This window comes from Vanellus vanellus (genome assembly GCF_965231255.1).
Source record: "Vanellus vanellus genome assembly, chromosome: 2".
In the NCBI taxonomy this organism is placed as follows: domain Eukaryota; kingdom Metazoa; phylum Chordata; class Aves; order Charadriiformes; family Charadriidae; genus Vanellus; species Vanellus vanellus.
This window is the reverse complement of record NC_138906.1, coordinates 3,513,309-3,532,472: the sequence shown is the minus strand read 5'-3', so window position 1 is coordinate 3,532,472 and position 19,164 is coordinate 3,513,309. Positions and strand designations below refer to the sequence as shown.

The following is a 19,164-nucleotide window of genomic DNA, read 5'->3' as shown; positions in this document are numbered from 1 at the left end:
ACGGTACTGTACAAAGAGGATACAAAACAACATGATACCAGTGCAAGTTTCATGAAACTTTTTATTCAACAAGTATTTCATTATGATTCTGCCAAGATGATCAAATGAACAGCAAGGCATAAAAAACATGAAATAGTTAAGAGATTTTATTCTAATAGCTTTAATTACAGTGCTTGTTTGTCGAAATGAAAACTGAAAACAAGTATACAAAACAGTTTGATTACTAATTGTGTATTGAAAGCAATAAAGGTTTCCACAACGCTAAATAAACCAGTTCTGATAGTTCCTCAAGTTAAAGTTTAACAGCTCCAGCTTCTTCAGTGTTTATCAAAATACAAAAGAAAAGTAAAGAGGTCTTTTTTTTTTTTCTGATGGCAAATCTGAACCTTGCAGTATGAGGGATGCCAAGGGTTTTCACACATATACAGATATGGGATTGTTCCAAAATGGGATTGAATACTTCTAGAGTGGAATGACTCTCCAAACTCTCATGCTTTTTTTTTTTTTCCTAGATGCTATACATAGATGTTTGGTGTTTTTCATGGCAAATTCTTACGTTAAGTACAGTACTTTCTGCCTATAGAGCTTAGGACTAGTACAGGCTGTGCTTTCTGTGGAAAGGTTTGCCTTCTGGAGTGGTTTACACACAAGAAAAGTACAAAACACTTTTGACAAATACGACAGGCTAAAAATGTTGACTTCTGGAAATTATGCAAGTTCAATGGAAGCGATAAGTCTCACCTGAACCGGAAGTCATATGTTTAGCATGAGTCTGCAAGCTCATCTAAACCAGGTCCAACAAATCTTTTAACGAGTATGAACAAATATGAGCATGTACTATGAGCTACAGAAAGAGCCACAGATCTGTCTATTATGATCTGTTCTTTAACCGGATGAAGCTCATGGGGTGTCGAGCATTGCTTCACCGTTTCAAAAGAATCAAAAGCCACCACATCAGAGCTCGAACAGCAGAAGCTATGTCAAATGTTTGTACGTTGAAGTGTTTTTACTTTTCCTTGACTATTTAAAAAAATACAGAATTCAGGTTAAAAACCAACCACCAAAGTGGATCTCACAGATCTCACAACCCAGCCGAGATAGTATTCAGCTCTACTGCACACGGACCACTGGCAACCCTTATGTTAACCCACTTAAATCCCTTCCAAGTACTAAACAGTGAGTTGATTCTTTACAATAAAAAAAGCTGAGTAATATTGCATAGGAGTACCAGAAACTGCCTCATTGGAAACAAAAACTATTTACATTAAATAAGAAACCTAACTGTTTTCAGGCTTGTATTTGCCACATTTACAGCATGATGCAATATATACTGTGACAAAAGAAATGAAAACAGCTTCCGGCACTCAATACCACAAAGTAGCACAGTTTGCCACATTAGAGTAAAGCAAAGGGCGAATAGGAGGAAATAAGAGGGAGGGGTGGAAAAAGAGGGAAGAGGAAGGTTTATGGTTTCATTTCTGGTTTCGGAGCTGATTGGACAACCAGTCCAGTCCTTCATAGAGACCGTCTCCACTAGTGGCACAGGTTGCCTGGATATACCAGTTCCTGTGACGAAGAGAATGCAGTCCAAGTTTGTCTGTGATTTCTGCTGCATTCATCGCGTTCGGCAGGTCCTGGGGGAAGGAAGAAGAGTCATTTTCTCCCATACTCGCTAAGGAGAAATGCCCGCCTCACTAAAGTGTCTTTGATCAGCTTTAAAGCCATTAAAAGAGAGTTAAGAGCTCTTACAGCTTCTCTTTCAGAAGAACGCAGTGGCTTACTTCTATATTCACATTACTTCCCTTATACCGACAAAAAGTCTCAAAGGTTGGACACCACGATCAAAAGCTCTGCTGGCAGTATTACAGAATAATTCTCTTCAGAAAACAGAAGTGAGACAGCTGACATTTGGATCAAGTCAGCAAGCCCCTCAGTGTTGACCCAAAACTACTTACAATTCAAGGTCCATTTCATTCACTTTCCACTAAGGAAATGTTTTCTGCCACTGCAGTTACGATTTAAGATCGACTTTTATCATGAAGTAGTGCTCAGCTTAGTACTGCTTCTGTCTATACTCCACCTTTCCTGCTCCTAGACAAGACTTACAGCATCTTTACCCTTCACAGCTGAGCCTGTGCAATGATGAAGCGGGATGTTATTCTTTCTGGAAGTTTACTAGTCATATTTAAGACCCTTGACATTTGGATTTAAGCTACCAAGGCCTTTACAAGCAACAGAAGGCAGAAGTCTCAGCTGACTTTGTGGGCTGGAAGAGTACAGCTCACAGGTCAACACAAGTACATTAAAAGTCAGCCCAGTCCTTCCACCGCTGCCAGCAGTGCCCTCAAACACCCTAATTCAGGGAGAGTCTGGCATTCTGGCCTTCCTCTCTGTTTGGAGAAAGCTTGGGCAGGTGCTGTACTTGAGCTAGGCCAACCTTAAAAATAGAACTGGTAGAATTCTTCCCTAAAACTGAAAATACAAGCATTTTTATTACCAAGACTGTTTAGAAGGATGCTCCTTTCAGATGAGAACAGGGTAATTTAATCTACGGGTTTGCTGTCTTCAACAAAACTGAATGGACATTTACTGAGAGCTTATTGACTATTACACTGAAAACACGAATGTCAAGTTCAAGACCCAGCACTCCCAAGTATGTCATACATTTTTGAGAATTCTTACAAAAAGACACTTTTATTGGCCATACCTGTTTGTTAGCAAACACTAATAAAACAGCATCTCTAAGCTCATCTTCTGCCAACATTCTCATAAGCTCTTCTCTGGCCTCGTTCACTCGTTCTCTGTCATTACTGTCAACCACAAAAATCAGACCTAGAAATAAGCAAACAATGAGAATAAGCATACACCAGAAGTTATTTACAAACAATACCTACTTCTGGAGGTCAGAACTAAGCTTTGAAGAGAAAATAATGCAAAACAATTCTGTATACATCAGAAAAATACAGTTTTCTGCAATCTCACATCTGAAAGAGTCTGTTCTTGCTGAAAGCTGGTGTTAGTTTGCATTTGCGTTTTTGAAACTTGTGCACTTCTATGTAGCCACTCCATATTTTCCAGTGAGTAGCAACTCTTGACATCCTGTGACAAGACCCAAATGCATGCACATTATGAAGGCGCAGCAGTGGAAGAAGTGACAAACTCTCAGTTCGTGGGGCTGTTACAGCTTGTAGTAAAGCCTCCGCTTTGAAGTGAGGCAGAGAGCTGTGACGCTTACAGAAGAAAAGCAAAACTCCCAACGTACGCTGATTCAGATGGACAAGGAAGACAGGTTTCTAGATTTCTTCCCATCCCTCTTTGAACCTGCACTAGCTTAACAGAAGAGCCAGAGCAGCACACAAACACACCCTTTTAAAATAATAAATATTCCCTCCTGCCCTGCAAAGTTATTGTAGTAAGGCCATTAAAAAAAAAACAAACTTTTTAGGTTCTGGAAACCTGCTATTTAAGCATTTAGACTCACCTTGTGTGTTCTGGAAATAATGGCGCCAGAGTGGTCTGATCTTATCCTGGCCGCCTACATCCCAGACTGTGAAGCTAATATTCTTGTATTCTACTGTTTCCACATTGAAACCTGAAATAAAAATTGTGGCAAAAATCTCAGTTAAAGATAGCTGGCCCTGGACCTATTGTATTTACGAAGTCACACAGAGAACATCATCACTAGAAACATTACCTTACATTTACACCTACTTTAAATAAGCAGAATCTTACAATGAAGCCCTCAGACAAACACGGGTTCTCTCAAACTCCTGCTCCCACCACCGTTCCCACCTCAAACTGATGAATAGCTGTAATTGCTACCTGAGCAGCTACAAAAATGCAGAGCAAACTAAGTTACATCAAAAAACCACCCTGGGCTTTAAGGACTGCAAATAAGGTATGTCTCTGATCACACGGTTCTCACAGTCACCCTCCAAAAAAAAAAAAAAAAAAAAAAAAATGGGAGTCACCCTCTGTTTCTCAGTCTAATCAACTTGATGCCACAACACGCTTAGGAGGGCAGACTGCCCTTCTTGCGGCCCGGAAAGGGTTGTTCCACAAATGACTGAAGAGAGGGAATGGAATGAAAAAAAACAGAGTAATGTAATCTCCTCCCATGCCAGAAAATTCAGCTGTGCCGTCTTCATGCCATGGTTTTAGCAAGTGTTTGTTCTGACAGTCAAGTCAGGGTGAAGCACTAAGTCACTTAAATCAACAGAGCTGTAGCAGAGATAAGATACTGCTGCAAACAATAAGACCCAAATCTCAAAGCAAACAGTTATATAAATGTAAAAATCTTACCTATAGTAGGAATAGTAGTTACTATTTCACCAAGTTTAAGTTTGTACAAAATAGTAGTCTTTCCCGCAGCATCCAGACCAACCATTAGAATACGCATTTCTTTTTTGCCAAAAAGGCCTTTGAAGAGGTTAGCAAAAATATTTCCCATGCTTGAGATATGTTCTCACTGGCCAGTGAAGTCTAGAGGAAAAAGATCACAGTATCACTCAGGAGTTACCAATGGCTGTGTTCTGACCAGGGCATAATCAACCACCAAAAAAAAGTATCAGATAACACAAATTCTTTAGATACCCCCAGCCACCACCGCACATTATTTGTCCCCATATTGAAGCAACACAAAGATGAACAGCTATGGTAAAATTTACTTTAAATCTTTCAAATATCCTTTCAGAGATTTTAGTATTAAATGCTGTTCTCAAGCTTTTGTTTGCAAAATTCATGGTTTGCTTTCAATGCAACTGACCACTTCAGGTACTCTGTCCCCCATTGTTATGGGATAATTTGTCTGCAGCCTAAAGTGTCACCATAAACACACTTTTTCTAATTGACCTGCAGCTAAAAAAAAAATTTAAATGTATGCTCATCTCTTTGCTGCTTAGCACAGCAATAGCTGGTTCTTCTTGTGTGAAGGAAACTCAGAATACAGCTTGGATTCTCTCCTACTCAAAACAGTTTCCTTCCTCTCAAACCCTGAGGAAATGGCCTGTGAGCAAAACGAAAACACAAAGCAGTATTACTTTCATCAACATTGGAGGGAAACCTTCTCTAGGAAGCAAATCCACATTTACCGAAACTTAACTATTGAAAATTAATAGCCACATTAAAAGAGGCAGGGTTAGAAATGAATGCTTTTTCCTTCACTGTGAACACTTCTGCTTGGACACTCAGAAGTGACTAAAAACATCATCAGAAGCTTCCTGTTTAGGAACTGGAGAAACTGCCTCTCCGCTCCAGCCCTCACAGACACTCCCTGTGCCCTTGGCATGGGATCCACCCCACCACAACTTGTCCACTTCTTCCACAAATTTCCCCCCCTTCCCAAACTTACTACAGCACAGTTTACAGTGAGTTTGAAACCACCAAGAGAACGACCGTTCTGCTCACATAAGGCATGAAAAAACCAGCCTGAAAGCTTTACAGTGGGGTGTAGATGAGGATGTTGCATAGCGATAGAGACAATTCACACCTCTACTGCTGCTTTGTCTAGAAGCTCTCAGGCGTCAGTTTAAAAAGAGACTGAGCCCAACTGAAAATAGAAGCTTAAGACAGTAAGAGCACACACAGCCAAGATGTGCAACACTCAAAGGACGGGTTTCCTGTAAACCAAGTCACACAATTTCACGCGCAATACGAAGTCTGATTCATCTCTTGAAGATATCCTGCATTTCATAAAGAACCTGTGTGCTTGAAGCATAATTCTCACTGGAAATAGACTCTACAGAATACACATTTAAGACCATTAAAACAAGCTTTGAACTGAAAAGCACTTCACAGAACAAAAGTCTTGTCCAGCTCCATTTAGCTCTGTGCTAGGGATGTATGAAGTCGGGCTTCCTCACTCAGCACTGGGAAAGGCCTAAGCAGTTCTGCCCTCCTCAGGAAGCTTTGCTGGATACATTTTTTTAACCCAAAAGTTAAGCACTGTAACATTAACTAAGTCACATGCACAAGCAGCTCCACAGTGAAGTTCAGAGTCCACTCTGGAGTTCCTGAATGACATCAATCACCACTTCAACCTGCTGAAGTAATTCGAGTCAAAGATTCACTTATTTTTTTATGGTCGAAGCTCAATGCAATCAAAACTTTAAAACTAAGCTCCTCTATAAGCCAGACAAGGCAGCCTGGGGATTAAAACCAAATGGAAGGTTTAAAAGTTCTACTATTTCACAATTTCCTTCATATTTCTGAAGCACAACCATGAATATTCAGCTCCCACTCGAATATAGGAAAGCTGTGTAAACAGGAAAGTTAATTAGGAAGTAGAGAAAACAGTTTTGCTAGAGTCCCTATTTATCCAAAGCACTCACACAGCAGGAAATCTCACTCCCCAGCCCACAGCAGCAGCTCCTACTGGGCCGGAGGGGAGGGAGGCTGTAAAGCTCTCCTTTGTCCGGCTGCTCGTGCTTCCTCTATCTTCCACTTCATCTGAAACGCAATAGTCAGAGTTGAACTGTAACCTTTTACCAGAGCTCTTGTAACCCTCCTAAATGAGTGTAAGAACTTCTGTAGCAAGAGAACCCTACAAGCCCTGCAAAAGAACACATTTCTTTTGTTTCTGCATGTTTAAAAGCATAACAGGTTATTAAATGCTTGGATCCACACCAGTGATCAGGTAACATGGCAAAATCTTAGCATTTAAACCCCATGACATCTTTCCGCACTCTGGAGAAGTCGCAGTTTGCTGAACAAGTTGCTTACACTTGGCACTAACAGCAGTGAATCCCGTTAGGTCCTTGTTGTCCGGGCAGCTATTTCCAGGTTAAGCCTGCCCTCCACCACTGAAGCTGCTTTTACACCATCTATTCTCCCTATTTTTACTTTTTGTGAAGAATAAGAAGTTAAGATACATTTAAGCACTTGGCTTCCATTTCCTTCTTCTTGTCTTCCACATTCCTACTACCCAAAGCACTTCTGTAACTTATTCGATACTTCAGGGTAGGTGACAGTGCAGAAAGTCCAATTTATTTTTATAGGCAGCAAAGTGTATTTTACAGCCCACACCTGCAAGACTACTGTTTTGATGTTGACTAGAAAGTAGTGGTATTATTGCTGTCTACAAGGAAAATACCAGGAGAAACCCATTTGCAGAACTCCCACAAATCGTTGTGGGTCCCACCAGTGACCTGTTTGTTGCTGGAGCAAAAGAGAGGGCCTCTGCCTTCACCATCGGTGGCACCATCCCCCAACCAGCAGCTAGAATCATTCATGTTCATCTACTGCCACAGAAAAGGAAATTATACTCCCGCATTTTCATATGCTGCACTCTTCTCCCTACACTGTCCCTGCCAGTATTTCATTATTTTCTATTATCTCAGCAAAAGCACCTCGAGTTCCTTCCCCTGTATCAATAAAATCCTCAACCTAATCCTCATCACAACCGTGACCAGCCACCAGAGTCTCTGCTTTGTGACCATTTGTGCTGCCGTACACTGCAGACACTACCGCAGCAGAAACTGCCGCGACAGTTTAGAGCTGCTTCCCAGGACTTCGCTGCCACTCATTAATGCAACTCAGCTGAGGGATCACGCGATTACTTCCAGTGTTACTTCAGAACTGAATCTGATTACTTTTAATTCTCATTTCAGTTCATTAGTTGGACTATGAGAACTAACATACTCAGTCTGAAAATACAAGGAAATTCAAGACCCTTTTAGGTTAACCAAGCAATCCTGTTGCTCTTCAGGTGTCTTTAATGTCTGCAATCTGTATCAAGACTGGCCAATATATTGCCTATATTCTATACTGAAGCTTCACTTCCTTTTCCTCAACTCAAATGTTGTCAGTAATTGCTACACTGATCATTTTTGAAGCAGAAGTTCAATAAAACATAAAAGCAGCTTCCAAGCTGCTTGTAGTAATTCAGCACATCTTCAAAAGAGGTATCTACTAGGCTAAGTAGGAAGATTTGTGTATGAAAGGGAACAATTTGAATAAAGAGCACAGAAGTTTTTTGCAGAGCTTTGGGTGCACGTGACTTCAGCTTCCAGAAATGGAAGCTCACCACCTCCCACCAAACCCAGATCACCCCAAAACTGAACTGTTTGTATGACCCTTGTTTCTCCCTGCCCAGTGAAGCCCAGAAGCACACCTTAATGCAGTCTACTCCACCTCAAGATCCTCACAGCAATAAAAACCTGTCGGGCTGGTTCAGGTAAGATATGTGCCATGGGTAAACAGCCAAAAAGACATTCACTGGATAAGACTGCAGTTTTGTTTCAGGAAACGAGGTATTTTCAGCAGCCTGTTTTCTAGTAAGTGATACAGTTAGATAAGCAATTAGGAGAACAGGCAGCCTTTCTTCAGAAAGGCTCAGTGTAATGAGTTAAAAATGAATGAGTGTCTGCAATAGCTGGCAGCCTGGTGTCTGTTAAAGCAATACGGCCCATGAGTAAGAACCAGAATTTGCCTTTATTAATTGTAGGTGGTTAGAATAAAAGCTCTGAGGAGTATCTCAAGGCCAAAGATCATTCAACACTTAATCTTCTGCAGCATTTTACATTTAACCGTACGTTAATGTATTTTAATGTCATTTCATTCAGGCTGTTTATCTTGAGAAGTCAAATACGCTTCTTGACCTCCAAACTCCTTGGATGAGCTGTGTGTTAACAAGCCATCCCACAGAAGTACGACCAGAAGGGTATGCAGTACGTTAAAACAAAGTACAGCTACATCTTGAACTCTCTGCATAACCTTAGTTTTGCACCTCTGGAAACGTTCTTTTTAACCACATAGTGATTAAACTTCACTGAGCCAGGAGTTGTGGCAAATGCCACGGTTTCTTTCAGGTTTACACTGTTTCTTTAAACATGCCATAGCAGACAAAATCAGAGGCTAAAACAGAGGAGATCATATGCATTATTTAGTCAAATTATGCCCGCAGTACGGAAACACATATATTTCACTTCTACGTACCAGCACTTACCACATAAGACTCCTGCAGGGGAAAAAAATAATGCTCAAAACTTTTCAAGTGGCATAACCAAACTTGCTGGGCATAACCATTTTGGCAATCTGTTCTCTATAGCCAAAACATACGAGCAGCAATGAAGATCAGTCAAGAAAAGCTTCGTTCTCTGTTCCTTCTCTGCACAGCACACTGAGATACAGAGGGCATTCGTCATCTCTGGAAATTATTACATCTCCCTAGGACATTCATATCTTGTTTGTCTTTCCTTGAAACAGGCATTTAAAACATGGTGCCACTACCAATGACGTACCGCATTACACAGTTACAATCAGTCAAAATACCAATGCTAAAGCACAAGCTAAAACCCCTTACCAGTTGCAGATTTACCAAAAAGCTTTTTCCTAGTAGTTTTCTGCATCTTGTTCTATTTGCTTAGACATCTATAACCAATAAAACTGGTGCACTTATGAAGACAATCGATTTACTACCAAAAACACATCTTCATTTAAAGGAAAGTCTATTTGGCACTGGCCTAAGCATTAACTCCACCTCTAATACAATTAGAAAACCCTCAAACCCATAATTTCTAACCTGGTATTAATACACTAGTTATATCAGTCACAGGAGAACAAAAATTGATCAATTTATTATTTAACAGAAATATTGATTTGAAATCCAGTCAGTCATCACTAGTTGGCCTGTATTATGTTTCTACTTTATGGCATTCTAGAAAGTTTTAAATTAAAGTGTCAAGAGACACAAAATATTCATACAAAAGATCAACAGACCCACGTGTAAACAAGAGGTGAGAAAGATTTAAAAAAAAAAAAAATCAAGTTCAACAGCTGTTACTGGTGTTACATGCAAGAACAACTGGCAAATAATTTAAAGTGCAAATCTAACATGGCAGCTTGTTCTTTACAATATAAAGCGTGATTTAGAAGAGAACGTGAGAAGTGATCCAACAAGAATAGAACACTGCTAAAATTTAGGATTAATATTGGGCCACAGCATTTCACACCACCACTCAGCAGGCACAGTCAGTTAAGTACAGCTGCATTCTTCCGAACTGGAAGTAATTTCTTTACAGATTAAAGTGTTCCATTACAGCAAATTTTGAAAAACGCTCTTGATCAGAAAACTTCTTTATATATAGCCAGTGTGGCCCAATACATGATTATTCAGTTATATTCAACTATTTTTAGAAGTTGTTTACTGACTTTCCATATCTGATAACCCAAGTGAAAGATGACTACATATCAACTGAGGCCCTTTAATTTCAGGGCCTTAACAGCGGAATTTAGTTAAATAATTTTGAGTTATCTGAGACTTTAGACCACATTAACATCCCTAGGCATAGACTAGGCGCAAAATTTAAGAGCAGTTAACAAGTAGGCTAGGTTATTTTATCAACGGGGGATCATCTTGGACTTAAATATCATCATTAATAAAGGCCATCTCGAGAACCTCTTCGAGCTTTTCAGTACTAGTAAGTCCCAACTCCCTTATAGGGGAGGGTTAACTGTGGGGATCAACACTAACCACTGCAGCAGTTTTCCCCACTTCACATTGGAGGCAATTCTGCCAGGAATGAGATGGAAAAGATGTCCTAAGTTATCACAACCATGTTATTTGGAAAGGTTAGAGGAAAAGTACCGGCATTGAAGCGTAATGTAAAATAAAAGTTAAAGGTATGCTACTGTACTCCCATCTAAAGAGGCACAGTTGGATTTGGCCACCAAAGGCTTGCAGTGACCAATTAAAAAGCACCCAGACACACACTCCATGTTCAAGGCAGAGGGAGGACAAGTCAACTGCAAGGGAGAAGCCAGGTGGAAGAAAATCCAATACAGAGCTGCTCCTTATGTAGCACCTTCATTCAACCAAAGTAGGTTGAACGTCTTGCTGTCTATACACATTACCCAGATAGCGCATTTTCCACATGCTGTAACATTCTCTTGAGAGTGGAAGGCTCAGAATGGCAGAAAACCAGAAAATATTTCCATTTACAAGATCAAAAAACAAACAAAAGACAGAAAATCTCCCTTGGGGTCACATCTATTTCTCAGACACAAGAATAACTCATTCCTAAAATACTGGTTGGAATTAAAAAAAAAAAAAAAAAAAAAAAAAAAAGAGAGTCAGTATCAAGCGAAGCGAAGAGGGCAGGTCTTTTGACTTGATACTCAAAACCCAAATCAGAGTTATTCCCTTAGTCTCACCTTCAAGCAGGGGGAGCAAGCTACTTCTGTTTCACAGCAAAATCTCAAACTAGTCTAAGCAGTTATACACCACCACGCATAACTCAACAGCATGCAAACCAACACATAGGAAAACACACATCTGGTCTGAAAAATATTTTATTTAAATGATAGGTTGACAGGTGCAAAAGTACAGAATAAGTCACTGTTCGTGCTTTTAGATAAAGCATATCCATCATTTCACTGTGGACTGTCTGTAGCTGCTCAGGAAATAAAACAGTGCTGAGAATGTAGTTCTGACACCCAAGTTTGGGCTGCAGCTTCATATTTCCCTGTTAAACGGTGGGTATACTGCTGTGAGAAGTGGCTATTACAAAACATTTTCAGATAAGCATTGCACAGTTTTTTGAGGCTGAACTATTCACAAGTTTAAAATCTTAAATTTTAAGCCAAATATCCTGTTACTCATTCCTAGTAACTGGGCAGTAAGTCAACATTTACACTCATATTAGAAATGGCAAGAACTCGCATGAGAGCTTTGGTAATAAAATTGGCTTTTGGTTTGGGGAAAATGTCAAAGCTAAGCCTACGCAGCTAGGCTGCGTAGTTGTTAGGTACAAGATCAGCATATGAATAAGAGCTATATTAGACATGAGATTTTTATTAGAATTGAAACATCAGCAGAAGTAGCACCACAGTCCTTCAATGTTTGCATGTGTTGGAAACAAGAAATAAAATTGGATACTTGCAAGCAGAAAGAAAAAAAAATGCTGAATAACACAGAAAAACAGCTGCTGTAGTAGGAAGCTGATTATAAACTTCTTTACTCATCAGTTAAAGACTGGGAATAATGGCCGAGGACAGTGCTAGCTCTAATACAAGCTCTATTGCCTTCCAGTAGCAAAACTTTCAAGAGATTTCTAAAAAAGAATCAAAACTATTCCTTTCCAGAAAGAGTTCATTTATGTTCACCATATTTATCCACTGTAAGGCAATCCAGATGCTTGTGAAGGCTGTTGAAATCTGTAAAAATTCTTGCTTAGAAGTCTATCTTTACACATCTCAACATCTTTTATTTCTAAAACAATCTTTTATTTTTAAGAAAAGGTGGATCTTTAAACTTCACCACTGCAAATTCAGCTGGAATCTTGCGTTATGAGCTTTTCCTCCTTTCACCAATTTATGTAATCAATAGCTTATCTGATAATTGCGCCTCAGCAAGATGTATGAATGCTACTGCTTAAAGCAGGCTTTCAAACAGGTGTAACTGGAGCACAACACAATTTGGTGAATTATAAGGACTGGAATCCAGCCCCCTGCTCCCACACACTTTGTTTGCCTTGAAAAGCTGTGACTAGTCCTGCCGCCCCCCCTCCTCAGTCAGCATGACTAACACACACAGGGAACTAAGCGCACTGAGCAAAAACACACCACTCCTGCCCAGTCCCTTTTCAGATTCCAACTGCATTTCACAACCAGGCAGTGTAAAAAAAAAAAAAAAAAAAAAAAAAAAAAAATCAGCAAATGCCTCAGACCATTGGGAACTGATTTATGTTCTGGTGTTTGCCTTTTAACATGATCCAGCAACTATTATGTATATCACAGACTATCACAGCAGTAAAGGCTGTTTGAGTGGAGATGACGTCTGCTTGAGCCATTTTTACTCCTGATGCTCTACCACAGTGGAAGCGTCAAGAAACTTGGCAAAGCAATTGAGTTTAAGAGGTTCAAGTGAGGCAAGTTTCCTCACCCTTTCACCCAATGTAATTACTACAACAGGGAAAGCAGTCCAACAGGGTTCCCAAGCACTGTGGACGTGTTTTTAACAGAGGAAGTCAGAGGCATCATACCAGCCTCAAACTTTACTTTCAGCGAATCCTATTCTACATCTGTAAGATTATGCGTACTTACACGGACCATTTGATTATAAAACCCATGAATAGAAGTGAAGATATCCTCTCATTCAGTTACAACACTTTTCCTGAAGAAGCGCTCCAAATCAGTTGCAAAAATAGTAATAATGATATTGCCAAATGACCTTGGACAATTTACTTTGACTCAATTTCTTTGCCTGAAAAATAAGGTTAATAGAATATCCTGCAAAGGGCTGTTGTAAGTCTTGCCGCTTGCAAAACAAAGTTCAAAGTATTATATAAATAGTTCGCATTTTAGTTATTGACAAAGTTACATTTCAAAACAAGACCTCTGGATACAACTCTAATCAACCTGTGGAATTTGGTTTGGCAAGAGCCTAGCAGCAAAGCAACAAGGTCAATGTCAAACACAACATTTAAGCAGTTTTACGACCCAGCAGAGTTTTAGCTGTGCTCTCCTCCATGAAAAGGTTCACAGAGCTGGCCTATCACTTTATCAGACAGAGGTTATCAGCCCAAAGTATCATGTTAACTACTCACAGAGACAGGATATAGTATTTTCAAACAGAATATAATATCCTCCCACCGGGAGCTGCTATGCCAAGGAAAACTGATCTCTTACACCATTAAACCCAAGCCATGGATCGCAAACTGAGTTTGCTCCAGGCTAACACTCAACTTCTTACCATCACCTCCTCAACCCAGCTGAAAGCCCAACTCAGCAGCCAAGAGCTTACAGGAAAATAACCTCTCTCCTACGAGTTTCACCCGAGCCTCATTTCTCCTACCGATCTCCAAGGTCCACTACGATAAGGGCTTTCGGGGGGGGGACGGGACGGGACACGACACGAGGAAATACTTCTCTCTTCAGACCCGTTCACGGGCGGGGCAGAGGCCGGAATGAGCGAGTTTGGGGAAGGGAGAAGCCCATCCCGCCGCATCCCCTCCAATTCCTCCGGCAGGGGGAGCGGCGCGGGGCCTTGTGCAGCTGCTGGGGAGTTGGAGCGGTCTCTCCCCCTCCCGCCCCTGCCCACGCCTCCCCAGCAGGGAAGAGACAGGGCTGGCACCCACCCCGGCCCAGCCACCCAGCCCCAAAGCCCTGAAGGGGTGGGGGGGGGACACGGATGGGGCAGCGCTCCAGCTAGGCCCGCCGCTCCCCAAGGCCTGAGCTGCGGCCGGGCTGCGGCCTCCTCCTCCTGCCCGGTGAGGGCGGTGGTGGGGGGAGAAAAAAAGACGGAAAGAAGCGACGGAGCCCGCTCCCCCACGACCCGCCGCCCCTTCCTCCCCTCAGTGCCAAGGCCGCGGCGCCTCACAGCCGGCCGCGGGCCGCCGCCTCCCCCGCCGGCCGCGGGGTGTGGGCGGGGGAGCGGGGCGGCGGGCAGGAAAGCTGAAGGGAAAGAAGGGGAAGGTGTCGGTGAACCCACCGGCTTCGGCTGCTGCCCCCGGGCAGTGGGTCTGGCTGTCCTCGGGCTGTCCCGCTCGGAGCCGACTCCCCCCTACGCCTCTCGGCCGCTCTCCGCCCAGGCACACAAGATGGCGGCGCTCGGCGGCCACGTCAGTGCCAGCCCCGCGCACGGCACCACGGGTAACCGAGGAGGGCAGCAGGGGGCGTGGCCTCAGCGCGGGGCGGAGAGGGGGAGAATAGGCGAGGCTACGGCAGGGACCCGCAGGGCTGGAAAGGCGGTGGGCGTGTCCCGCCTCATGGCCACGCCCACACAAAGACCCGCCCCTCCTCGTTGCCCCGCCCAGCAGGCGCGTGACCGGGCGCGGCGCGGGGCGGGGAGTGGGGCGGGCGGAGTGCGCAGGGACGTGCTCATGCCGTAGATAGCTAGATAAATATATATATATATATATATATATATAAATACATATATATATATATAAATTTAAAAGCGGCCGCGGGGTTCGTGCACGTCTGGTCGTGGCGGTGCGGCCCCCGCCTTCACCGGCAGCCGCTGGGCCTCCGCGTACTTACCCCGTAGGAGTCAAAAGAAAATCCTTAATGCTCTCTTTTTTTTTTTTTTTTTCCAAAATAAAGTGGGGCTGCGGCTCTGCCGCCACGTCAGGTCTCCTTTGAGAGGGTCCTGGTTTAGCCTCAGTTGGCAAGCAGGACCACGAAGCCGCTCGCCCACCCGCCACCCCCACCTCACCCGGGTTCGGATGAGGGAGAGAATGGGAAAAGTGAGGAAAAACTCGTGGGTTGGGATAAAGACAGTTTAATCAGTAAAGCTAAAAGCTGTGCACGCAAGCGAAGGAAAACAAGGAACTCGTTCCCTGCTCCCCATGGGCAGGAGGGTGTTCAGCCATCCCCAGGACCGCAGGGCTCCATCACGCGTCACGGTGACTTGCGATGACAAACGCCATCGCTCCGAACGTGTCCCCTTTCCTTCTTCTTCCCCAGCTTTATACACTGAGCGTGACGTCACGTGGCATGGAATATCCCTTTGGTCAGTTGGGGTCAGCTGTCCCGGCTGTATCCCCTCCCAAATTCCTGTGCCCCCCCCAGCCCATCGCTGGGGGGGTGGTGTGAGGAGCGGAAAAGTCCTTGAGAGCTTCAGCAACAACCAAAAGCCACCAGGTTGCTGTCACACTGTTCCCATCCCAACTCCGAAACACAGCACTGCACCAGCTGCTGGTAGGAAAGTTAACTCTCTCCCAGCTGAAACCACGACAGAGAGAAAACAGAGAGGATTTGGTAAATTTTTCCCTGTTTCTGGTGGTGGAAAAGGCTAAAGACATGGAGACGACCCGTAAGATGGAGTGCACTGGGTGCTGCTCCGGCCCCTCCGTGCCTCGGTTTCCCTATGCAGGGAAAAACCCTTTTAATTTTTTCACCTTAATCATACACAGATGTGGGAGGGAATCGGTGAACATACAGCAATTTTTTAATTCCACGTGGGGAAAAAAAAAAAAATCACGTGGTTGGAAAGCTCAAGAGATCGGTGTAGAAACCACTGTTATTGCACGTGTGCAATAAATTTGGGATTATTTCCTTTCTGTTTCGGGGTAACTTTAAGATAAATCAACATGATGTGCTGTCCCAGGCTCAATACTAGATGTTTAATACTAAATACTTCCTTTATTAAAGACAGGAAGAGGAGTTTTGAAAGACAGCAGGAAGCCACGAAAACGGCTTATTTCTAGATTTCCCCCCAACGCTCATAGGAAATGAATACCTCGAAGACATCCATCTTCCTGTCGAAGGGGGTTGAAATCGCCCCAGCAGCTGAAAATGTTACACGGAGGCGAGAGAAGACAGACGGACAGATGGATGGGAGCCCAAAAGCTTCTTTTCCTAAAAAATTGGGTCACGCGCGCGTGAGAGAGAGAGAGAGAGATGGCAGCCAGAGGGCTGAGAAATGCCAGGAGGAAGCCTGGGATGGAGGCGAGATCTGCCCCGTGCTTCTTCCAGGGAGGCACCATCCCCCTGCGCGAGCAAGTATGAGTTAATATTACTATTATTTTTACTTAAGAAAGCACCTAAATTGCATTAAGATCTCCCTAGACAGCCAAAAACCAGCCGGAGCGCTGACAGTCTGAGAAAGCGATGGCGAAGACACGCAGCGAAAATGAATTAATTCTTTTTTTTTTTTTTCCCGCGCTGCAGTCGCCGAACCTGTCTCAAACGGGGGATTTCAGGAAGAGAATAACTGTCGCGGTGAACAGATTGCTGCTCACCTCGACGTCCAGGCGGCGCGAACAACTACCGCTGGGATGGCAGATGTCCCCGTCCCTTCGGCGCGGGCTGTTTGTGAACCGTTTTGGGGGCACGGCATCCTCCAGGACCTGGTTTAAGAGATACCGAGTCGAACCTAAAAGACAAAGCGGGGTTTAATCCTTCCGCAACGCCTTCGAGAAAGGAAAGGAGAATTTGCCTTCGCGTGGGGCTTCTGGGGAATATGTGTCCCGGCTGGTTGGGGGTATTTTGGGTGAGCCCTGGGGCAGGAGCCGTGCTGGGAGGCCACGCTCTGCGTGTCGGTGGATAGGCTGATGTGAGGAAGCTGCTCTCGAGGCTGCAGCGAAACTCCGTTAATGCATTTATCCCCCATCCCCAAATCCCCTCCCGCCCACAGCCCTGCCGAGCAACCGCTTGTTTTACAGCCCTGTCTCCGTGTCCGGACGGTGAACCAGCTCAGGGCGCTGCTCTGGGTTAAAAATAACCCTTCTCTCATTTTTTTTCCTTTTTTTTTTTTCTTTCCTCCTTTTTTTTTTTTTTTTTTTGCTTTATTTTTAACCCAGAGCAGTTCCTCGCTTCAGCTCACGGGGCCCGGGGGGGAAGAGGAGAAAAGATGCTCATCCCACCATCCCGTCACCTCCCCGGCAAACACCCAGCTGACGGGGGTGCCAGCCGAGCCGCAAAGCGACTGGGTGTGTGTGTGTGTTATTTTATTATTATCCTCTACGATACATCATCTCCGATACATGATTTCATTATTATCATCTCGGCGGAGATGCTGTGTGCGAGGTAGAAATTTGGCCCCGTTGGTCTCGGAGTCGCGAACGACGGCTGCCGTGATGCAAGAAGAACACTGCCCGGTGACTCATGACATTTATGGGAAGGAAGAGGCCTCGTTTTTGTTGTTTTTTTTATTTTATTTTGTGTTGGTTTTTTTGGTTCTTTTTTTGCAGCTGGGAGAGCAGACGTGTCGCTTGCTTTCTCTTTTCTGTGAAAAGCCGATGTGGGAGAGGGATGAAATGGGAAGGGATCCCTCGGGGCGGCTCGGCGGAGCTGCTGGCTGCTCCTGAAGTTGCAGAAAGCCCTTTGGCTTTTTTCTGGATGTCCCCTTCGGAGCTGGAGAGTTTTCCTCCCTGCCGGGAGCCTCGGATGACAAATCTACTGTCTCAACTACACCCTGTTCTCGCTGCCTTTTGGAAAAACAAAACAAAACAAAACAAAACCCAAAACCCAACAAACTCCCAGTGTTTGTGAAAGGTGCTTTTCTGAGGTTATAAAAATATAAAAATGCTTTCCCTTTTGTGTCCACCCCAGGAAAAAATACCACGGGCTGGGTTTGTTCTAGCTCCAGGGTCCCTAAAAGTAATCTTTTCCCCCAGTGTGAGCAAGTTGTCTTTATTGAGAAGACACTGTTTGATGGTAATCTGCTGGTGTCTGGGATGAGGGGATGGATGGTGGAGACCAAATCGCCGGTGGCAGCGATGTCCAGCCACCGGATCCCTCCTGGTGGCGATGATGAAGTTATTTTGGGATATTTTGGGGCGATGCCAAGGCGGGCACCTACGTGGAAGGGGCTGAAGGACACCGGGGTCGATCACTGCTCTGTTTTCTGCTGCTCTAAAGCTCCTGCTCTGCGAGGCCGTGTTGTCAGGTTGGGGATTGCTCACCTTTTGAGTCTCCCGCGTTGGGGTGAGAACTGCGATTACTCACAGGAGCTGAGAAATTACCCTCCGACAGCAGCTTTCTACCTTATCTACTGAAAAAAAGAGTGATTATTTCTTGGATTTGGGGTCCTGGGGTCCCCTGTAGGTGGGTGTGGGCTGTTGAAAAGTCTTGCTGCTCACGTTTTACCATCCTGGCAGCAAAAGGATGGTGGAAACGGGGAGAAAAGCAAGCTAAACTCTAAACGTCTCCCTTTACAGGCAGCAAAATAAGAATATTTGAAGCAAGAGCTTGTATTTTTTTCTGTGGTTTCTCCACTCAGAGCTGACTTAGGTGGCAGAAGGACCCACGCAGCCCGAGCATTTTTGAGAGCATCTCAGATGTGGGACTGAAACCTGGAGAGCAAATGAAGCAGATCGGCTCTCCGCCCGTGGCACCAACTCCCGTGGGATCTTGAGCAAATTGCTCCAGCTCTCTCAGCCTCACGTTTTTCTCCTTAATTCGGAAATAGCTGCACTTTGTGACTCAGTGACGTGAGGTGTAACCTGCTGGTGAGAAGAGCTCTGTATAACATCAGCGTTGCTAATTGCTGACACCTCTGGATGAAGCTCTTAGCTGCATCTGCAGTGAGATAATTCCCTGTTTGAGCAGCCTTAGTGATGTGTTTTGGTAGCTGGGGAAGATGGGTTAGAAAGGAGAAGTTGGTTCCTCGCCGTCGTCTATCCATCCCTCCTCCCTTCAACTGCTACAGGGCAGATGTCCCCTCTGAGCGGGTCCTCCAGCTCTTCCTCAAGTCAATAGAGACAAAGAGATTCACCCGTC

General features: G+C 44.1%; 1 protein-coding gene across 1 annotated transcript; it reads right to left on the bottom strand.

Annotated features, from left to right (window-relative positions):
- Positions 1-43: 43 nt before the first annotated feature.
- ARF1 (ARF GTPase 1) lies at positions 44-14,551 on the bottom strand. Its single transcript, XM_082499663.1, has 5 exons — positions 14,429-14,551; positions 4,303-4,482; positions 3,482-3,592; positions 2,708-2,832; positions 44-1,634 (listed from the first exon to the last, which is right to left on the bottom strand). The coding sequence occupies exons 2-5, from the start codon at positions 4,448-4,450 to the stop codon at positions 1,473-1,475; spliced, it is 546 nt and encodes a 181-aa protein (XP_082355789.1). The 5' UTR covers positions 4,451-4,482; positions 14,429-14,551; the 3' UTR covers positions 44-1,472.
- Positions 14,552-19,164: the final 4,613 nt, after the last annotated feature.

Coding starts and splice junctions, on each gene's coding strand:
- ARF1 (XM_082499663.1), bottom strand. CDS start 4,450: ATGGGAAATATTTTTGCTAACCTCTTCAAAGGCCTTTTTGGCAAAAAA. Junction 3,593..4,302: donor AACTACTATTCCTACTATAG/GTAAGATTTTTA, acceptor TTTTTATTTCAG/GTTTCAATGTGGAAACAGTA. Junction 2,833..3,481: donor TTATTTCCAGAACACACAAG/GTGAGTCTAAAT, acceptor GCTTATTTCTAG/GTCTGATTTTTGTGGTTGAC.